At 41.1% G+C, this 22,213-nt stretch overlaps 2 protein-coding genes across 5 annotated transcripts in view; one reads left to right on the top strand and one right to left on the bottom strand.

The window, feature by feature from the left end:
* Nucleotides 1–6,961, top strand: part of abl1 (c-abl oncogene 1, non-receptor tyrosine kinase) — a 33,523-nt gene extending 26,562 nt beyond the window's left edge. For 2 of the 4 annotated variants that reach the window (XM_032540096.1, XM_032540098.1), the window contains 8 exons: nucleotides 912–1,202; nucleotides 1,454–1,538; nucleotides 1,781–1,958; nucleotides 2,515–2,699; nucleotides 2,895–3,047; nucleotides 3,138–3,227; nucleotides 3,382–3,510; nucleotides 3,685–6,961. In XM_032540096.1, the coding sequence (XP_032395987.1) occupies nucleotides 912–1,202; nucleotides 1,454–1,538; nucleotides 1,781–1,958; nucleotides 2,515–2,699; nucleotides 2,895–3,047; nucleotides 3,138–3,227; nucleotides 3,382–3,510; nucleotides 3,685–5,342 (2,769 nt within the window). In that variant the 3' untranslated portion in view covers nucleotides 5,343–6,961. The remainder of the gene's footprint in view (nucleotides 1–911; nucleotides 1,203–1,453; nucleotides 1,539–1,780; nucleotides 1,959–2,514; nucleotides 2,700–2,894; nucleotides 3,048–3,137; nucleotides 3,228–3,381; nucleotides 3,511–3,684) is intronic. The other 2 variants (XM_032540097.1, XM_032540099.1) reach the window with 1 other exon arrangement.
* An 815-nt stretch (nucleotides 6,962–7,776) lies between these two features.
* On the bottom strand, nucleotides 7,777–20,036 carry rab14l (RAB14, member RAS oncogene family, like). Its single transcript, XM_032540101.1, has 8 exons — nucleotides 19,767–20,036; nucleotides 14,703–14,761; nucleotides 13,487–13,540; nucleotides 12,525–12,702; nucleotides 11,206–11,272; nucleotides 9,860–9,947; nucleotides 9,405–9,435; nucleotides 7,777–9,283 (listed from the first exon to the last, which is right to left on the bottom strand). Exons 2-8 carry the CDS (start codon nucleotides 14,752–14,754, stop codon nucleotides 9,106–9,108), a joined length of 648 nt encoding a protein of 215 aa, XP_032395992.1. The 5' UTR covers nucleotides 14,755–14,761; nucleotides 19,767–20,036; the 3' UTR covers nucleotides 7,777–9,105.
* Between the last annotated feature and the right edge of the window lie 2,177 nt (nucleotides 20,037–22,213).

Genomic DNA, 22,213 nt, shown 5'->3' with positions numbered 1-22,213 from the left:
TGTGTGTGTGTGTGTGTGTGTGTGTGTGTGCGTGTGCACACACACTCACACTTCCCCGTCTCATATTGTTTTCCATCCTCCCACTGAGCTACAACTCAAGAGTCTGGTATGATAGACTCTTCCAATAATTTGAGATTACCTCAGCACTCCCCCGAGCTGCAGCTTTGTTTCACACTGACTCTGGTTAGTAATGCTCTGAATAACTAAGGTTTTTTATGTTATATTTCCCCTCTTAATTTAGTAAATGGTCAAAGTTTAAGCCACGAGAGCGGCCAACTGGAACATTAAATCCTCTTTAGATTTCAAAGGTCTTTTCACTGCAACTTTTTTGTTCACAAGTAAAGAAATGCACTGTGTAGATCGTAGAGAGTCATTTTTAGGGTTATGTAAGACTTGGACAATGGAAAAGACTGTGTCCGCTGAGCCCTGACCAATATCCTTCCCTCTACCAGCTTCCTGACTAGTACCTTGTGAGTTTTGAATGGGTTAAGACCGTTCTTTATGAAGATAATGTTTTAGTGTAAGACTTAGTAGATGATTTCATGCTGTATTACTGGCACGCTGTCATATTTGGTCTTATACATTTCCCTAATAGCACTTACCAAAATGATGTGTAAGCACTACCAATTTAATGTATTACACAAATGGTCATCATGTAATGAAAACCATTTGGCATCATCTGTTTATTAATATCTTAAAAGCTGTGTTGCAATGTTTTGAAAGTCCTTTGATCTGTCTAAGAATTTAACATTCTAACGCAATTGAAAATAATTGACCTTGTAATAATCAAAAAACCCAAACTATTGCAGATATTTGGTTTAGGAATTAGTGTTATCACAGTTAGTTGCTAAAAGAATTCTGTCGTTATCCTAAGCTGAACTGACCTCTCATGTGCATCTACTCAAATGTAGAATCTCTTTCTCCTCCAGCTGTACGTGTCATCGGAAAGCCGTTTCAACACGCTGGCGGAGCTGGTGCACCACCATTCCACGGTGGCCGACGGCCTCATCACCACGCTGCACTACCCGGCGCCGAAGCGCAACAAGCCCACCATCTACGGAGTTTCTCCCAACTATGATAAGTGGGAGATGGAGCGCACTGATATTACCATGAAGCACAAGCTGGGAGGGGGCCAGTACGGGGAAGTGTACGAGGGTGTTTGGAAGAAGTACAACCTCACCGTGGCTGTCAAGACACTAAAGGTAAATAGACGTCGACAAAGAATTGTCCGTGCAAGATAAGATTGGACTTAAAAACTCATACATTTGATATTACAAGGATAGGGCCTACATCGATACTCATCTAGTCAAGTTTGTAACATTTTAACACCTATTATTATATTAACACCATGTGAGTTAGAATCCGGCTGAATAATGCTACCATCTGGTGTTGTATGGATGCAATTGTAACCAGCCCATGCTTTTACTCACTTTTTTCCAATAACTGTGTCCAGGAGGATACGATGGAGGTGGAGGAGTTTCTCAAGGAGGCCGCGGTTATGAAAGAGATCAAACACCCCAACCTGGTACAACTGTTAGGTATGTTAACTTGGTACATCTTTTAAACGCTGCATTTAAGTAGAGGATTTGTTTTTGCTCAGATGAACTACTGACCAGGGTCTTTTCCAGATGTACTCAATCATGTTTGCAGGTTAAATAGTTTATAGTCCAGTGCAGCGGTATATTTCAGGATTTCTGCATTGCAAGCTAATGAAAGTAAAATACTAACGTTAAGTGAATATTGATGTTTTTTTTGTTTTGCTAACTCCTGTCCTTGGTAGGTGTGTGCACACGCGAGCCGCCGTTCTACATTATCACAGAGTTCATGACCCATGGTAACCTGCTGGACTACCTGAGGGAGTGCAACAGAGAGGAGGTTAATGCCGTGGTGCTGCTCCACATGGCCACACAAATCTCCTCTGCCATGGAGTACCTGGAGAAAAAAAACTTTATACACAGGTTGGTGTAAAGATCTTACTTTCTCAAGTCTAAATTTAATCGTAGAGATCGTATTGATTCTGAGTGAATTGATTTATTTTATCAAAGGTTTATCAGGCAGCCGGATTACCTACCTTCAGTAGTGTTGACTCAGTCAGAGCTGCATAAATACTACAGAAAACAACATCTTTGTCCTTTTCTCCTTTTTCCCCATTGCTGAGACATGCATCAACGACAAGTTTGTGTTGTTACATAGCTCGTTTGTTCTGGCACGTTTAACTAGGTCCTTTTTAGAAGCAATGAGATGATTTATGTCTTTCATATTTGCAAAACTGCATTCAAATTTTTTAACCTGACAAGACTCAGCTTGTACCTCTGCTCAACAAAAAATGGCAGTGAATGTTTTTACAAGAACTACTATTTTTGTTTTACTCTTTGTTTTTGTCTTTATTTTTTGTCTTGTGTTCAAATCAGCTTGGGTGTTTTTTGGACTAGTTTATTGTTTGTTTCTGTTTTTAGAAAGTCAGGATTCCACCACAACCTCCTGTTCATCATTTCACCTCTTTGTCTCCTGCAGGGACTTAGCTGCCCGTAACTGTCTGGTCGGGGAGAACCACCTGGTAAAGGTTGCAGACTTCGGCCTGAGCAGGCTAATGACTGGAGACACTTACACAGCTCACGCTGGGGCCAAGTTCCCTATCAAGTGGACTGCTCCAGAGAGTCTGGCCTACAACAAATTCTCTATTAAGTCTGATGTCTGGGGTAAGTTTGATCTCATCGCTTTTGCTTGAATAGCTCATTTCCCTCAGGTTCCTATTCAACAAGGGGAAGCGATTTTACACGTTTCACATATTCCCACCAGTGACTTTACATTCCAGTCATTTAGGTCTTGACACATTTCTGTTGTTGATTGTTGTATGAATAGCACAACTAGCTGTCTTGTGCCTACATCTCCAGCATTCGGTGTGCTGCTGTGGGAGATCGCCACCTACGGCATGTCTCCCTACCCTGGCATTGACCTGTCCCAAGTGTACGAGCTGCTGGAGAAGGACTACCGTATGGACCGACCAGAGGGCTGCCCCGAGAAGGTCTACGAGCTCATGAGGGACTGTGAGTAGCAAAACTCATCCATCCAGGATATGGTTATTCTATTGGAAGGACTTTTAATTCTTATTTCTAATTTTGTCTTCCTGTCTTCAGGTTGGAGGTGGAACCCCTTAGAGCGTCCATCTTTTGCTGAAACCCACCAAGCCTTTGAGACCATGTTCCAGGAGTCCAGCATCTCTGATGGTCAGTGTTGCTTTAAAAAAAAAAAAATCCAAAGCACCTTTTACTTTTATTTTCTAATATCCACAGTTACCCTCTTAATATGGTAATGGTTCTTCTGGCATAGTTATTAAGATGTGATAAGATGGTTAATTCTTGACTATATCTTTACTGTTAGAGGTGGAAAAGGAGCTGGGCAAGAAAGGGAAGAAGGCAACGTTAGGCCCTGTCCAGCAGGCACCAGAGCTGCCCACCAAAACCAGAACTCTCCGCAAAAACATAGACAACCGGGATGGAGATAGTCCAGGTGAGGAAAAAGTTACACCTAGTGCGCCTCCTGCCCTTGTTGCTACAATGTTGTAAAATAATACCGTTTTTTTTTAAGACTGTCAAAAGTATTTTGTAATTGTAGTACAATAATTCGTGAAAGTATTCTTCCTTATCAATGATGATTTTCTGGTTCTTTTGGGCTCTACCTTAGACCCAGTGGAGCTGGAGGTAGCTGTGTCGTCACCCATGCTCCCCAGGAAGGAGCGCCTCCTCCTGGACAGTAACTTGAATGAGGATGACCGCTTGATTCCCAAAGACAAGAACCGTGGCAGTGGGTTTCTCAGTCTCATAAAGAAAAAGAAAAAGAATGCACCAGCTCCGCCCAAACGCAGCTCCTCTTTCAAAGATATGGACTTCCAACTTGACAGGAGGGGCGTGACTCCAGATCTTCGAGACAGCGACAGCTTCAACAACGGTGCATTGTTGGCCATTAATGACATCACACATGGCCTTGACTCTGCAAAGTTCCTGGGTAACAATAATGGGGCAGGAGGCATCACCAACGGGGCGCCTACCTACCCAGGACCTTTGTTTCCCAGGAAGAAGGGAGCTCCTGCAGTTCCTGGCCCTGGAGGAAAAGCAGCTACAACACCTCCCAGTGAGGAGGAATCCATGTCTAACTCAAAGCGTTTTCTCCGGTCCTCTAGCATGCACACCAGCTCCGATGGCACTGAATGGAAGTCTGTCACACTACCGCGAGACCTCGGCCAGCGCCACTTTGACTCAGGCACCTTCGGTGGCAAGCCAGCTCTCCCACGCAAGCGAACCAGTGAGCAAAAAGGTGAAAGCAACCGTCGAATGGGCACCCTGACTCCCCCACCACGTCTGAACACCTCATCGGATGGTTCCTCTCCCTTCTTAGGCAAAGAGACTGATGCCAGTCCTGGTTCCAGCCCTCAGGCATTAACACCTAAGGTGGTCAGGAGACCAGGGTTGCCGGGATTGGAAAACTCCAAAACCAGCGCTCTCCACGCTGAGCTTCTCAAGCCCAATGTGTTCCCTGCTTTAGGGGCAGCTGGAGACGAGTGTAGGGCCCGCAGACACAAGCACAGTGTGGACTCTTCATCCGTCAGGGAAAGAGTAAAGTTACAGAAACCCAAGCCAGCCCCACCTCCACCACCCACCAATGCCAAGACGGGCAAGATTTCCCGCAGCCCAACTCAAGAACTCCCCACCACCTCAGACATTAAAGCTAAGGGCCTCCCCTCTCTCTCAGAGCCTTACCATACAACCACTGCCAGTGACCAAGCCCGCTCCCCCCTCAATGAGGGCTCCAAGAAGCTGCCCCTGGGCTCCACCTCCAAACCTCAACCGTTAAAGACCTCCACCTCAGTGAGCGCCTCCCTCTCCAGCCAGAGCCAAGGAGGCTTCTCTTCCTCTCTCACCTCCCCCAGCGATCTGTGCTCACCCACCGCCTTCATCCCCCTAGTGAACACCCGGCGCTCCCTCCGCAAGACGGCACCCCGCCAGGCTGCCGAGCGTACCCCCAATTCGGCTGTGACGCGCGAGATGGTGCTGGAAGGCACCGAGCTGCTCCGCGCAGCCATTTGTCGCAACTCGGAGCAGACGGGTAGCCACAGCGCTGTGCTCGAGGCCGGCAAGAACCTGTCGAAGTACTGCGTGAGCTACGTCGACTCCATACAGCAGATGAGGAACAAGTTCGCCTTCCGCGAGGCCATCAACAAACTTGAGAACAGTCTGCGTGAGCTGCAAATCTGCCCCACCGCCACAGGGGGCGCCAACACACAGCAGGACTTCAGCAAGCTGCTGTCCTCTGTCAAAGAGATTGGGGACATCGTTCAGAGGTAGCGCCGTAAAATCCTAAACTACCGAGATGTAAAACTGATATGAACTGTATCTTACCAAACCCTTTTTATCTGAGCATGCGCACGTACTGCGGCCCTTGCCAAGCTTGTGTCGGCGATTTGAGGGTAAAGCTTGCGGTTGAACAGCAACAGAGTATAGGTCTCACACTACAGTACATTCTGAAACACTTAAGCCTGTGGTTATTGTAGATGGAATCAAAGGAGTCTCTGTAGATGTTGTCTGACAGAGTTTGCAATATTGAAAAGCCCTAACCATGACTAAAGAAAGGAAAGGGGCCAATTCTTTATCAACATGACTTTTCACCAATCATTTATGAAATGATCATGTCTTATCTATTCTGGTTTTTTTACCGTTTATCGATGACACTAGTACAAAAGAGGCCCGTGATACTTGTTTTCATCAGTTAGTGTTTGATTTTTCATCACTGAGCAAAAACACTTAATCTCATCTTGTTCTAGGATGCCTTCTAACACTTAAATGACTGATCTCATTTTCCCATCTTCCCCTGTAAGGATTAGGGAGCTTCTGGAATCAATTTATTGCATTGCATTGTACCATTTCATCAGTGATTAGTTGTGTGTTAAGTGATGAAACGTGTCAGTGTTTGGTCTGTATGAATGCTTTATGCAGAATTTGCGACCATGTGCCATAAAATAATAATGGGAGCAAGCAAATGAGCCAGAATGAGCTTTTGGCCTTCACCTTTTTTGCTTCACTGCACACTTTGGTATTAAATAGTGCCTTAAACAGTTTTGGCAGTGCTGTACACTTTACAAGTGCAGAAATGTGGGCAAGTGGTTAAGAATATCTGTGTGAATTTGTTTTTTGATTTGTTTGCCATACCAAAAAAACTTTGTCTCCAGTCTATACTGGAGTGGGACCAGGGTGCAAGATCTGCTACTTGGTAGATCTGACCATTATGTTCTTAGACTGGACCTTATTTTTTATAAAACTGATTCAACTTTCTTTTCATGCCTGTCACAAAAGCCATGAGTAGCAGCCCGGCCTGCAGCAGCCTGCTGTTGATCTGTAAACCGTGTTTCTGTGACCACTGAAGGGACTCTGCCTAAGGGTTGGATTTGATGGAGGGTTTGGGTCACATGGTCTAAATGCTGTTTCAGAGGCCTTTCCGCCCCAGCAGAAAAAGAAAGCTATCCTGGGGGAAACACTGGACTGAAATGTTAATGGATCTTTCATTTGCTGTCTTACAAAAAAAGTGAGACGTTGAATATTATAGACTGAGGAAAAAAAAAAACATATTCCACTGTAACATACGTTCCTTTATGCTTGTCAGTAAACCTTGGACATTTTCAGTATTTGTGCTGTAGTCACCCAATGTGCCCTGTCTGACTGTGATGCCTGACACTTCAACTGCAAGCTGCCTAGACTTCAACACGGTACAGTCAGTGTTGGCTTTTAAAAAAAAAAAATTGTTCTGCTCCTTTACCAACCATACCACTACTCAGTCAAAGCTTCCTCACAAATTTTGTAGAAAACTTTCCTTTGTAAATATGTTTCTTTTACCTATGTTTCTCTCTAGCCTTGGTGCAATTTATTTTTGTTGCAATAAAATACAAAGCAGTTGTGCTACTTGAAATACATTAGTCATATGCTTTTTCTACACGGGATTTTTCTTCAGTAATTATGCAATCCTTTATTAAAGCTGGTTTCTGTAGAAGCAATAACGGATCACAAAACACACAGCAACAGGTTATGTATAATTTATTTTTTTCTGTCTAGAGTATTTTGTCATTAAAATCAAAATGTCAACATTTTTAAAATCATATACACTCAAGAACGCATTGAAATGTTAGCACAGCTCCTTACAAATTTATACATATGTACTGTTTTTGTACTTGTGGACAGACAAAAGCAAGAGGTGGGATACAGGAAAAAGGAAGACCCAGCCCACCAACTTCCCACAATAACAAACCAATCCCAACTCCCCAAAAGTTAAGACAGCAATGCAGGCCCCTCCCATGTGGAGGAGCGATGATGGGGTGGAAAAGGAAAATATAAACAAAAGTGCCCCATTCTCCACTCCATACAGAAATGAGAAGAATCAGAGTTTGCAGACATAAATACTAGCTTGCACATAATGTCAATCCACTACTTCCCCTCAACAGGTTCAGTAGTGTCCGGACGGGGGTGTTTAGGTGTCTGTCCTTTACATACATTTATTAATAGAAACTATGTTACAGAATTTCCCAAGCATGAATTACAGGCAACCCACTAGCACATCAACTGTACAGATCTTGGCAGAGCCAGCAAATCAATATCTAAATCCCAAGTAGCGAGGTCATCACTGATAGTTTAGAAGCGATATATACAGCTGTCCAATCAGGGAATCACTATAGTACAGAAAAATTTTACTTTGAAGAAGAAAAAATTGGATTTTGACAATTTCACTGTTTCTGGGGGGGCAGAGGGGCATGCTCTTGGTGTTGTATTATACAAGGCAGAGGAACAGCCGGCCAAATTAACAGATCAGCTTTTCAGTGCAGCACTTGAGATAAGGGTTGACTGTTAAGACCATGCTGCTGATACTTTTGGGATATTTTAAACGTGAGCCACTTGCATTTTTGTTCTCCAGTAAAATGCAATCATCAATCTAAGACTATTGACTCGACCTGAGTCCAACAGCAGTGTGAAGAGCAACGATTAAAATGTAATAACATTAATTATAATAAGGCAACAAAAACAGAAAGAAAATGCTGGTAAAGACCGAATCTGTTGATATGACCTGGGGGAGAGTTTTGGGGTCGGACGGGTGAGGAGAGGGAGCGCTGGTGCAAAGAAACCGATAAAGAAATCCATGTTTTTAGTTAAATGAAACGCCCATCAAACTTCTTAACACACACACAGACACTCACAAACAAGCTGGAACACATCCAATATTCCATCCTGTGATATCTCAGAGGAGAGACTGAGGAATTAACTTCAAGGAATTAGTGGGCAATTACTGTTTTTTTTTTTGTTTTTTTTTAACGTCTTCTCTCTCTCTCTCTCTCTCTCCTGAGAACATCAGCGTTGCTGCAACTCTCTGTGCCGAGCAGCAGAAACAATAAAAGCCACAAGCAGGTTTGAATCCTGCTGAAAAAGCTCACACCTCTCTACCTGTGTGGCTGCATGATACACTGCTTTGTTGCCTTCACTGTCTAATCCCACACAAATTAACGTGAGATATCACACCCGCGTGTCTCGATAAAATGCTGGATTGGTGAACCATGCAGGAGAGATGCCAGGAGTTTGAGAGTATGATCAGTATGATAGTTCAGAACTGATCAGTGGTAGTTGTGGATGAAACTTAATGCAGCATTTACATGTCATATATAGCTATAAAACCCAAACATAAAAAACAGTCTTGTGTATCATTATCGTATGATCGTTACATCTATCTAAAGTGTCAGTAACCTGTGTAATGTGTGGTGGCGTCTACAATACTATGACGGGGAGAACTAGACTGAATGTGCAAGAGGAGCAGAGGGGAGCAAAAGAGTTATGGGACGACAACACACTGACAGAGTTTAGAGGGGGAGGGGAGATGTAGTCCACACAGCCCAGCTCAGTCTAGCCCAAGTCGGTATCCGCCCTGCTCTCATGCAGCTCCTAGTGCAGTGAGGGAGGAGAGTGGATGGAGGTACGGAGGTGGAGGAATGGATGGAGGGGAGATGATTAAAGGAGGGTGGGCAGGACAGACGAAGAGAGAGAGAGGAAGGGATGATAGAGGGGGTTTGCTTGGTCATTAGCATCCGCAGCCTTCCCTCTGGGGCTGTGGTTCGCTGGTTAGCCGGCCGCCCTGAGGGGCCGAGGGCTTGTGCTGGACGCCCGACTCAGCGGCGTTCAGGTCCAGGCTGCCATCTTGGATGTTCTGGTAGATCTTCTTAGCAGCTTCCAGGAAGGCGTCCTCAACATTTTCACCTCTGAACACCAGAGCATAAAGGCAAATGTGAGAAAAGAGGCAATTGGGAGTTTGAGAATGTAAGCAAAAGGGATATTTCATGTTCTGCAGTCACTAAAATGGCTGAAGTTGTGCAGACTTACGTCTTTGCACTGGCTTCCAGAAACAACAGACCTGTAGAACAGAAAACAGACGCGATGAAAAAAACACTGTTACAAGCTCACATACCTCAACTACTAATTTCTCATTCGCCCCCTCTTTCAATTAATATCTCTGCTTTCCTCAAGTCACCTTTTCCTTGTTTCTGTCCAAGCAATATAAATAGAAAAGGATATTAATCTTCACTTTTGTCTCTTGAAATCAACTATACGGGCTTACATAAACAACTTCAACAAAAAAATTCTGAAAAAGCACAGAAACTAAATCTAGTTTTGATTCTAAATATTGGTTCATTTTGTTGGCATCCTGGGATTATTGTTTTGTTGAAATTGAGTTGACAGTTTTGGGTCGGATTAGTTAACACCTTAAAGAGTTGAAGTTTTTGCCCCCTAGAACCCTCTTTTCTGTCTTCCTATAATGTTTTGTGTGGGTGTCTCACCATTCTCCTCAGCAAACTGTTTGGCTTCCTCATATGTGACGTCCCTCTGGGCCTCTAAGTCTGCTTTGTTTCCGATGAGAATGATCACCTGCAAATCCATAGACAAGAACGGGAGGATTGAGACAATCCCTAGACACTATGGTCCCTCGGGGACATGTTTGCTTTCCAAGCCTCCAAGAGATAAGAAAGCCAACGGCAGAATAGGAAGACTGTCCCTAAAGCAGTTGTCATGCTGTTCATTTGTCGGTTAAGAGATCGATTGAGAAATACACTGAGGAACTGACACCCCCACATGAGTACAAAAGACGGTTCCCCTAGCAACTGAGATGTAATTAGACATGTAATAAACTGATGTAATGTAATGACCTTTGATGTAGAAGTGACAGACTCTCCTAAGACTCCTACTGCTGCATGTTGAGCATAAACCATTCATGGTTTTTTTTCAGAACTTCTCACAATGATCCTCACTGTGCTGTGGCAGTGAGTTCCAAACTTACTTGGGATGAGAAGAGTGCTCTATTTCTACAGCATAAAAGAAGGCCATAGGCACAAATCTGAGTACTATTGACATTAACATAAAAATGTTCATCAAATGAAATCTTACTTTTTGAATTCTTGGCTGTTAGTGTGAAAAGTGAGAGCTATCATTTAGCAGCTCTTGAAAAATTACAAGACGTCTTACACAACTCTTGTTTCCAATTAGATGACTAATGTGTTCATTATGTTTCCTATCTTAGACAACAGAAGCCACACAACTCCCTTGAAACAGGAACACAGTCCCGACTAGACTACAACACTGCCACTGCATGGCCGATACAAGATACTTCAGTTGTCTACGACTTTGTTATTGTAAAGAGGTAATAGAAAGAACACAACACAAACTAAATCACTCAAATAACATTCATAATAACCTTGTGTTCATATTCATCCATAGAAGCTAGCTAAATAAAACTATTTTCACGTGTATGAAAATAGCTTGATGTAAACAAACCTCTCTGTTGTGTACACACACCAGGAAAACATTTTCCACTAGATGTTTAAAACCGGAAGTGGCATCTCTGAAGGAACACACTGTGTGTTTTAGCGCTAATCATATTTACCAAGAAATTCAATTTAAGAAATTGACAAGCACAGGGGAGAGGGAAAATGACACTGTGGGAAGAAAGGAAGTGACAACAGAGGTATATTTAAAAGAGACAAGAGGGATGACACAGGAGGAAATACAATACAGTAACTAAACAGTTAAAGAAAAATATATAGAAAGCAGTGGGTGCATTTTAAGAGACGCAGAAGACAAAGAATAATTCCGATATGCAAAATGAAAAGATGTTTATCTGTGTACTTACAGTGTTAGGGTTGGTGAGGTTTCTGGCGTCAGTCAGCCAGCTGCTGAGGTGGTTGTACGTGCTTCTTCTGCATGACATCAACAAAAGGGAGAGTGGTTACTATGACGATGGGCAAAGACCAAAGAACCTTCCGCTGCTACATTAGGATGGTGCAACAACGAGAGCAGGAGAACATCAGAGAAGAATTTAGGACTTCTAAATATATTCAAAATTAATATTGTTTAGTTTCTCTCAGGTGAAAACGTCTGTTCAACCCAGCAGCTTCCGTCTGTAACGGACATGCTGTAACAGTATGTATCTCCATTGCCCGGTAATTTCTGTCATTTGTTACAGCCTAATCTAAAAATGTCCTGTTTCCAATAAATGACCATTTCCTCAGCATTACAGGTTTGATGCTAATGACAACAACGTCAATGAGTTACAGAGTGACTCTCCCCAAAGTACAAGTGAGTTCTACCAAACTGTCTTAAGTCCCTGAAGACAGGTAAAGTGGGGTTTGTTTTCAGCAAGCTATGGCAGACAGAAATATCTGGGGTTCCTTGCATTGCAGCACGCCCTCTGGACCACTGCAACATTCATGAACTAAAGCCACAGCCTTTAATTGCACACAACAAACACTCATCTTTGTGTCCCATTTTTGTCAATTAGCCCAGCAGGAGCTAATACTGGCCACATTAACAGTGATGTAAATGTAAATGTGCTGTATTTATATAGCGCTTTTCCAGTCTTAACAACTGCTCAAAGCGCTTTTACATCTACAGGAAACATTCACCATTCACACACATTCATACACTGTGGCCGGGGCTGCCGTACAAGGTGCCACCTGCTCATCAGATAAACATTCACACACATTTACACTCCGATGCGCAGCAACTCGGGGTTCAGTGTCTTGCCCAAGGACACTTCGACAATGACTGCAGGGGCGGGGATCGAACCACCAACCTTCCGATTGGCAGGCAACCGCTCTACCACTGAGCCACAGCCGCCCATGTAAACAACTCATATCACATTTTACAGTTAAATACTGTTTCTGGGGCCCTTACTGGAGTTGGGTGGGGTGTGGACAGACATTCCACATGTTAAACTGTGTTTATTTGGCAAAACCCTGATACCATCTAACAGTTTGGGCAAGAGGGTCTGACACAAGCAGTTAAACAACTTGTTTGTGTTTGTTCGGGAGGAAGTCTGGAGGGGAGAAATGTGCACTTATGAGATGCTTTTGCTTCCATTAACCTTTCTCTAAAGCGTTGGTGTAAAGTTGAGACCATGTAGTAAACTGTATCTCCCACATACATAAACACATAACAAGCACCCTGTACCTGGTGATGTCGTAGACCATGAGCGCCCCTGCAGCACCGCGGTAGTAGGAGCGGGTGACGGCCCTGAAGCGCTCTTGTCCCGCCGTGTCCCAAATCTGCAGCTTGATCTTCTGGCCGCTTACCTCAATTATCCTTGTACCAAACTCCACACCAATCGTATGGGGGCAATCCGCCATGACTAGGGAGAGGAGAAGGGAGGTTACTGTGAATTCTTTGGGTCAACTTGTTTTACTGATGCCATTTTATACCTTCAATGGTATGCATGCAATGCAATGCAATGACTGTTGCAATGCAATGATCATGCATTTCTTGTGTTGGTGTATGTATTTCTGTGATCCTTTGCTATGTTTCAATTTAAATGATTTTAGTGTCTTTACCATTTTTCGAGGGAATTAGCAATGTTTTATCTTATTTAAGTTATAAACTGAGAAAAACATAGTTAGTGACAACTAATTTTTGCTTACAATGAACACAGACCTCCATTGTTAAACTGCAGCAGGTGCATCAATAATTTATGAAAGTCTTTAGTCATCATACTCACAGTTGTAAATTGAAAGTAACACACCAAGAAAGCAGCAGATTTCTTTTTAAAGGACACTGAAAACCTTTTCTAAATCCTTCTAGTGTGTGCATGCAGGATGTGATGGTGGCATCCATCACATCCTGAGGAACACCGCATCTGGCTCCATAATAGTAGCACTTAACAAAACGGGGCTGAATGGGAGGCTGCAGCTGACACACACACACACACACACACACACACACACACACACACACACACACGACTATCACACACACCCACACACACACGACACACCCCACCCACGACACACACACACCTTCTATGCCACTGACTTCCGCTGGTGTATAAAAGACATCTAAAGCCACGTAGGCACTCACTGGCAACCTTACATACGCTGAGGCACACATGAAAAAGGAGTCAAAATCAGGGCAGCACTTACATTTCTTTTCCGTGAACTGGTGAAGCAAACATGACTTCCCTACCCCCATGTCCCCTGTGGAGAGAGAGAAAGAGAGGGAGAGAGACATGTATCAGGTCAACCAAGGAAATAACAGAATAACACTAATTCTTTATTCAAGCCTGCAGTGTTGCCCCCATGCATGACGTAGCAGCCCCTCTAAAGCTTGATTTATAATTCTGAGTAAAATTTAAGCCGTTGCTACGTATGTAGGTACGCGGAGACACAAACCTACGGCAGACCCTATGGTGTAGCCTAACGTGTAACTCTCAAAAAAATTTAACTACACGTTGCGACGTCCGTCGCTCGCCGTGGCTTGGTAGCGTTGCATTTCCTGGTTCTCCTCCTACATTAACAACATGGATTCAAGGAGAGGGTTAACTTTCCCTGCTACAGATGTCCCACCTTGGTAAGAAAAGTACAAGGGAGAGACCCTTTGTTTCTCTCACTATGCCTCTAGAGTTGGCACTCGCTCTGAAGCTAATCGCCGTCCCTCTATCACCCACTCATATGTTATTCGACGAACACACAAGTATAGACATCAGGCCACCTACGTAGGCTACGGCAAAAGCTCTGCGTGGAGCCTCCACAGAGCCATAAATAAAGCTTAAGACAGTTAGCAACTATACTTAAAAATTTCATGTGGACTGATAAGAGACCGAGAAAGACTTGGATATAATGTGTATTGCCCTTCTTAGTTTCACATTACATGTTTAGAACCATACTGACACGTATGGTACGGTTATTCTTTATCCTGTCAGTGTAATCATCTGTGGCTCCCGAGTCCTTCATTTAATTTTTTACTTATTTCAAATAAGAAATGTTTATGCATATTTAGGCATATGTCTGTCTGTAAATGTACAGTATGTCCACATAAAAGAAGCAATATGTTCACTTCAAGCCCTCATAAAAATGGAACATAATTCTAATGGGGAAAAGGGATTTAGTCATGTGCAGTATATGCTGAAAGGACATTTATCAGCAACACAGGGTAATGCATTATGCAAGGAATTTATGTATTAGCGATTGGTTTTAAAATTATATAATGAGACATAATACAAAATAGTATACAAAATATAGATTCAAGTGTGATCATTTTATGGTCCTTCTTTTTGAAGTGGGATATATCAATGCACTGTGAACTGCTCCCACCAGCAAAACAATCAACATGGCTCGCTGAAAAGCACTGCTCACGTACCAATAATGATGTACTTGAAAATGTACGAGTAGTTGTACGGTGCAGTGGTCATTGTGGCTCTGAAAGAGAGAAAACAAGGGAAAGTTTAGGCAATTTGACATTTTCCTAATTAAAGATTTTCAAGTAATTTTTCAAGCAACAGCAATAATTCAATGTAGATTCCAATGTTTTTTAAAAAAAGTAATTGTAATTATTTTATCTTACAAACAATAGTTACATAAAACCCAGCAAATACTGTACACATCTGAATTTAAATTGGTCATGTAAGGGCCAGTGTTATTCAACACAGCCATAATCCTATTAGAGCAATATGAGGGCTAGATGATTTTGCACACTGAAGTACAACAACAAAAACAGTATAGTTTTGTAGGAATGTGAATTAACAGTTTAAAACTTATACATTGTGTGAGTAATGACCTAGTTATATAATGCAATTTTAAATTACCCAAATATAAATACAGTGCTCATCAATATCAGCAAGAATGATTTATGATGCCTGATGATTAAAACCATAAAACACATATCTAATCATGGAGGTAATTTACTTCCTATTAAATTCCGATGATGCAACGGCAAGGACTATACAAGTAACCAAAAATGAAACTAAACACTAATACTTTTTCATTTGGTTGGTCAACTAAGGGGTGCAATGACTGCACTTCTCACACACTTTATACATATTTTGTCTTGCGTAAATAAATGCAGACAACTGTAACAGCCTGGTGGTGACCAGTGACAAACTGCTTAATAATACTAAATGATATATTACCCCTTATAGCCCACTACTTATATTACTACCACAAAGTTTAACAAAACTCAAATCTTTGTGGAATCAAAATCTATGTGGAAGGAGACTTCACTTTTTTAACTACAAGAGTACCACCTGTTAGCGAACTGATATACTACTCTAAATACTATATTCTAGGATGTACATTTTAGTATGTCGTTTACCCAACTTTACGTTTTAACAAAGGGAAGTATTAACACCTCAAACTCATTCAAGTGATGCTGTCCCACATTGTTTGAGCTTTCATGAAAGCTGAAGTTGGCATGCTTCACATTACAAATATTTCAGAGCTCAAAGCTCAGGCAACCTTACATGCTGCACAAAGGTTCCCTTGGCTTGTGAGAAACTTAAAATCAAGTGTGTTGCCTTCACAGGGATATTTCACAGGGCCTAGGTAATTAGAGTATTCCCAACAAAAATAGAGCTCTGCCTGACTCAAAAAAAATAATCTCAGCAGCCACAGGTATAAGAAGATTGTTACACTATTGCACAAGATGTTTATCATACTAAATCTTAATTAGGCCAACATGGCAGTCATGTTTTTTGTATTGTCTTTAACAACCTACTGACCAAAACCATTAAGTAAGAATAAAAAATGATCTATGCGCATTTCAACGGCTCACTAACAACCATTAGCCATATTCATAGTTACAATAACCTAATGTGGGCATGTAGACAAATAAGTTGATGGGCCATTTGTAGCATGTAGGGGTAAAGAAAGCTCCTCAGTGGTCAGTAAGATACTTTCCCACAGCAACAAGTATCCCATGTCTCTACAAACAGTGACACTGGCTTAATTAGATGACAGTGCACAATCGTTCTACAAGGAAACAGTGTAGCACTACATGTACACCTCCAGCATCATATGTTCAAAGTTAGGCTAAAAATAGCCCTGACATCTTTCTGATACCCAGTAATGCTTCATTGTTCAAACACCATTTACAACACACAGACAAAGCCTTCAGATTTATCACACAATATGATCACTACCAGACCTATATCAAAAAAGCACTCACACAAATACACTGGTTGAACAGCCAAAATGAATGCTCTTTTTGAACATGCAGATTTGTTCATAAATAAATAGTATGACATCAATGAAGCTGCTTTAGAAAACAGGTGGTTTCTCTCATGAACAATTTCATCATAAAATTCACTTTGCAATTAGCCTGGAAAACCCCTGATGAACTTTAGGCAAATTTGAGATTCTGGCCAGTCTGGCCAAAAGCCCATTTCCAATTTCTCCAAATCGAGGCACTAATCACAACCGCTTCACAAAATGACAATAGCGCAGCGACGGCAAGCTGATTTTTTTTTTTTTACATTCAATATGACGGTCATCGAAGCGCAGCAACCGTTGATGCCGCTGTCGTTGCAACGTCACCCGGATCGTTGGTTCCAGAGCCATTTTAGTGGCGTCCTTTGGAAATGAGTTGTGAATGAACCTTTCCCAGAACCACTCTCAGTTACAGCTTAGAAGGGTCTGGTGTCAACCAGACTACTTTACAATGCCATCTCCAGACATCGGCCCATGTTGTATTTGTGTTGAATAAAGGCTGCTTTGTACTTCTGTATCAAGGTGCTGCAATACAGTGTAAGTGCTGTAGAGAAGTAAATAATTCAGGCTTAACAATTAGGAGTATAATCTTTCAGCAGCCATATATGTATTTGTGTGTATATATACTTTACAAGACTGAAAAAAAGATAGGTGTAAACTTTAAGTAGGGAAATGGAGTAATATAGGAGGATCAGAGACAGGAAATGAAGTAGGCCTACAGGGCTACTTAGTTAGGGTTAATTCAGGGCTAAGTGTCACTGAAACCTTTGCTTTAATAAAAATGGTGTTGGGTCAAGTCTGATGAGTATGATGGCACATACTGACACTCATACTCACTCAAGTTACAACACTTTGAGAAGAGCACTGGAAATCTTATGCCTGAAAAAAAATCCTATCAAACATTACAACATCAATGATAAAGTATACTTATGTTCAGAGATAAATTATATAGAAAATTGTTAGAAAATACAATTTGATAACAACTCAAAGTATTTTTCAGTATTTCTAATTTCCTGAAAAATATGACTTCTCTATAACAGCAGATTCTAACTGTTATCATTTGAAACTATGTAAACCACTTCCAGGAATAAGAGCAGGCTATGACTGTGTTTTTGTTGGTGGCCCCAGAAAAGACTTGGCTCACTCAGTCCTCCATAAACTCCGCAACTTGACCTGACATTTAGTTATAACTTAGCTTAACACCAACTAGCTAACTTATGCAAAAAGCAATACACAATGTAGGCATATAACATATTACTACTTTAAAGCATGGCTACCTTTTATTTGGGATAAATTGGGCACTTTTTTTTTAACAACATGACTTATTGTCTGATGGAAGTGAATGAAGCTGCAGGGAAAAGGTTTCAAGTGGGAACTTGAGGCCATGAACAAATCATACAAGACTGCTATGCTTTAAATCCTAGAGTGTAATATTTATGGGCCTTTTTCTAAGCTGCCTACTGTCACATGACTCTCACGTGTGATGGTTTTTAGAGCTGTCAAAGACAAAAAATATTCCCAAACAGATTTAAAAACAATGATTTAGTTGTGATACTGACCCTCCCTTTTTCATCTTTTTGTACTCATTACATAGAAATAAACCCCATGAGTATTCATCAAGAATAAGGCGAGTCAAGACCATGTGACCAGACTGCAGCCTCAGCACTTCTGTTACTCCCCAACACACAAATCTTTCTCCAGAGAAACTGTGTCCCTGCCTGTCCTCCTCTCAGCCACTTCCCATAGAGGGGAGGATGCACGACTCAAATCTGGGCTATCAGGAAATCATGACACATATATATATAGTCACAGTGCATCCATGATGTGCAGGCCCACTATTCAAATCATGTGACTCCTTTCAAGCCCTAAAAATAATATGAGATCACCACTACCTATAGCGAGGTGAGACAGAGCAGAACACTTTTACAATGCATACAAACCAAATTAGTGATGTTTTACACACAAAAAAACTGCTAATACACAGTGCATTGGCACAAGTAACAGAAATGATGCAGCACTTTGTTAGACAAAGGCAGTTCTAGCCAAATTTGCAACACTAAAACATAGGCGTTTCTTTGTCACTAACTTCAGTTTTTAAATTATACACAATTGTTGTTTTGAAAAGAAAAGCCAGTTTGTTTACGTGTATATGTATATGCATGAGTACTATGCAGTATATTATATATAAAACAATACCTAGTTGTCAAATGTGTGTTTACCTTGTTTAGCTTAGTTGTCCTTGTTTTAGCCGTACTTCTTTATATGTCTGTACTTTGAGAGCAACATAATGCCAGAGTCATTTTCCCTGTGTGTGTTTCCACTTATTTGGCCATTATAACTGATTCATAAAAGAGGAGGACCCTATGGGTAAAGGTGCACAACAGCTGATTACGATATAAAGTCTATACTAGAAACCAGAAATAAAAAGGGACGAACCAGCAAAGTGACAGCATCGGTTTGGGTAATTCTCTCCTGCTAGTTAGCGCACGAAAAGCTACCAATGTTACTAAGCTAAAGAGAAAATAAAACATGATATTTACATGGTTAGTTGCCAACTACGTGATCGTCTCTGATAACAATCCGGTCCCTAAATGAGCTGTTTTGACAGTCTCAGTTTGTATTAGCTAGCTGGTTAGCTACCTGCTTGCTGACATTAATGGATAACGTTATATATCGACAACAAATAGCATAGCTAAATCACAATACGTAATCCGGTTGCCTCTAACAGTACACAGAAAACCAAGTCCATATCATCTAATTAGTGCAACTATGTGAGAGATTTAACTTGGCTTCTATATCATTTCACAAAAGCCACCATACATCAAACTAACGACAGCTTGCTAACTATAGCTTTAGCATGCTAGTTTGCCAGTTAGCTGCTAGGGTTGGATTATAGTAAATACGTTGCTTAGTTATCTTGTCAACCAATATTAAGCCATCGCAGAGTAAGTAAATTCTCCCCTAATTATATTTTCTAGCAGTTTAATATGTCGCTAGTATATCCCATTCTTGGGAGCTAACGATAAAAACAACCTAGCAAGTATTATCCATCTGTTAGCTTGCCAATTAGCTAGCTAGCTGACTCCTGGAAAACAGGCTAGCTAAACTGTTCATCTGTTTCATAATTTAAATACCAGTGTATCTACGTTTATCAGACATTGTGTGTGTACGTATACGTATGTATGAGTGTGTTCATGTATTGCCTCTTCTCTGTCCTTACCAGAAAGTCTTTTGAGCTTTGTGTTCTTGAGCTGTATAGATGAGGAATGCAGGTTATCCTGGCTCAAGTATGATCAGTCTATCCAAGATGGCTGCTCACGGCACATAATAACGCCACAGGGTTTCCTCCGCTGTATACAATGGGCTTCTGGGACAAAGAGCATCATATGGGCAGATTTGCGGTTGCGGTGTGTGCACCAATGGTGTGCACTGTTTTGCGGAAAGCAACCTCACCTGCACAGGTGTATTCATGCATGGTGTAGGCCTACTGGTATACTAATACTGGCATGTACTGTATGAGATTCAGATTCAATTTGATTACACCTGATTATAGCCTACCTTGACCTGGGTTCAGATTCTGAGCAAAGGTAGCCTACAGCTTTTGAAGAATACCTAGCCTGTATCCGACTGATTCAGATGTGAGGATTAGCCTATGGGTTTAGCCTCGAAGATGCATCTAATTAAGATATTGTCCGCTGAAAATATTTTTATTATTTACTTGGATCTCCTTTAGTTGTTTCCTTCAGCGTAGGCTAACTAAACCCTATAACATTAACATAGAACAATTTAAATGGGTTAACAGGACTGGGTTAAAATAATAGCATATTTAGCTGAAATAAATTGTAGATTCCTGAGATATAAAGCATGGCAAACTGTTTCAGGGAAATATGGCTCGTGTTGGAGTTTGTGCAAACAAACAGATAACTTTTGAAGTTGAAGCTAGGTTCAAATGTGTATTTGTGTTAAATTGGAACAAAACATTTTTCTTTTAGAGATTATTACATATTTGTAACATGTGAACAATCAGCAGTTTTAAACATTTGGCACTGACAGCATCCATTCTTCTAAAATGTGATGTAAGAGTTTCTATCCAGCAGCATTGCCACTTTGAGTGCATGTGTTATGGGCTATTTTGTATTTGACAGGTTTATAATAGGCCTACATAAAACACATAACTTAAGTAGATAACACTAAACTAAAGCCTTCTATGAAATGTCCATATGAAAATAATAATTTTAATGTAAACTATGATAGTTGTTCTATATCAGATTTATTTTATTGAGTGTAGAAATAAATCTATTTTAGATTTTTTTTTTTCCATGTCAGCTTTACACATTTTTATATACACATAAAATCACTTTTTCAATGAGCTGGCCTACAGTTTGGCACAGTTTCACTTATTCCAATGGAATCTTGTAAATCCAGAGTAATTTAAATTTGTTCTGATTACGTGTAGCATGTGACATTCATGGAATGATAAAACATGTCAAAGTAGTTCTTTTTAAAAATATGAAACATTTTAATATAGTAATTCACAACATTACATGCTTCCATTGTACAATATTTCTGACAATTATAGAACTACATGCAGTGTGCTTTCCCAAGCTTAGCCTGGAGAACTGGACAGCAAACTAAAAAAATATCTTTAATTTTGCAAAGTAAGTAGTCTGTGACTTTAAAAGAACATACTGCACACAAAGATTTGATCATGAGAAAGATGATGAACTCTACAGAGAATATGGGATTTATGTCTTAGCCTGCAATACATGTGGGTGTAGGCCTTTTTTTAAACTGAAGTCAGTGTGTATCGCTGATACAAGGTGTCTTTACTGAAAGTTTTTATAATCTGACGTTATGACTCTAGCAAAGATTATTTTATTTTTTTAGAACAACACATTTCCCATAATATCCCATAATGTATACTGTACTTAAAGCTACACTTGAGTGAGTGGATGTGCACAATAAATTCACAGATGACTGCAAGCTGCTTCATCCTTATTTTGGTCAAACATATTCACAGGGTTATTTTGCCATCGCTATGACTGTAAATCCAAGCTAACATTGTGATAAAAAGCTATTTCATGGTGCTCACCAGTAACACCACACTGAGTAAAACTCTCATTCTGCTCTAATCATGAGCAGCTAAGAGAAGAGATGAGAGTTGTTGTTTCTCCCATAGTCCACTGGTGTTATGTTCCTCTCCAGATTGACTCAATATCACAACCACATCCTTAACAGCAATAGGCTGAACAGTGCACAGACGTAGTGCAGTTTGGTTGAATGCCAGGAGGGGGCGCTGTTACATAGGTCAGAGTCACAGCAGTGGATGCGCACCCCTGGCAGCTCGTGTTGCTGGCAGTGTCTGGATGTGGCACAACCACTGGTCAGGACGATACCCAGGGCCGCTGAAAGGACAGAAGTGGGAAACAGTCAGTCACAGAAGAGTGAGAAGCTGGTGTTTGGCTCAGCAAGAAAAAAAAGCACAAGTAAGCACCAAATACTGCAAGTGTGTAATGATGAGGAAGACATTTAGAGATCTTAAAGGCACACTCCACAGGATATGTCTCTGTGCTCTCTATGTGCTCTTAAATGCAGTAACTTGGAAAAGCATTGCCACAAACTATGTAACAAATGTATATATATATATATATATATATATACACACAA

The sequence above is a fragment of the Etheostoma spectabile genome, chromosome 16 (genome assembly GCF_008692095.1).
Source record: "Etheostoma spectabile isolate EspeVRDwgs_2016 chromosome 16, UIUC_Espe_1.0, whole genome shotgun sequence".
Classification (NCBI taxonomy): domain Eukaryota; kingdom Metazoa; phylum Chordata; class Actinopteri; order Perciformes; family Percidae; genus Etheostoma; species Etheostoma spectabile.
This window is presented reverse-complemented; position numbering and strand designations above follow the sequence as displayed.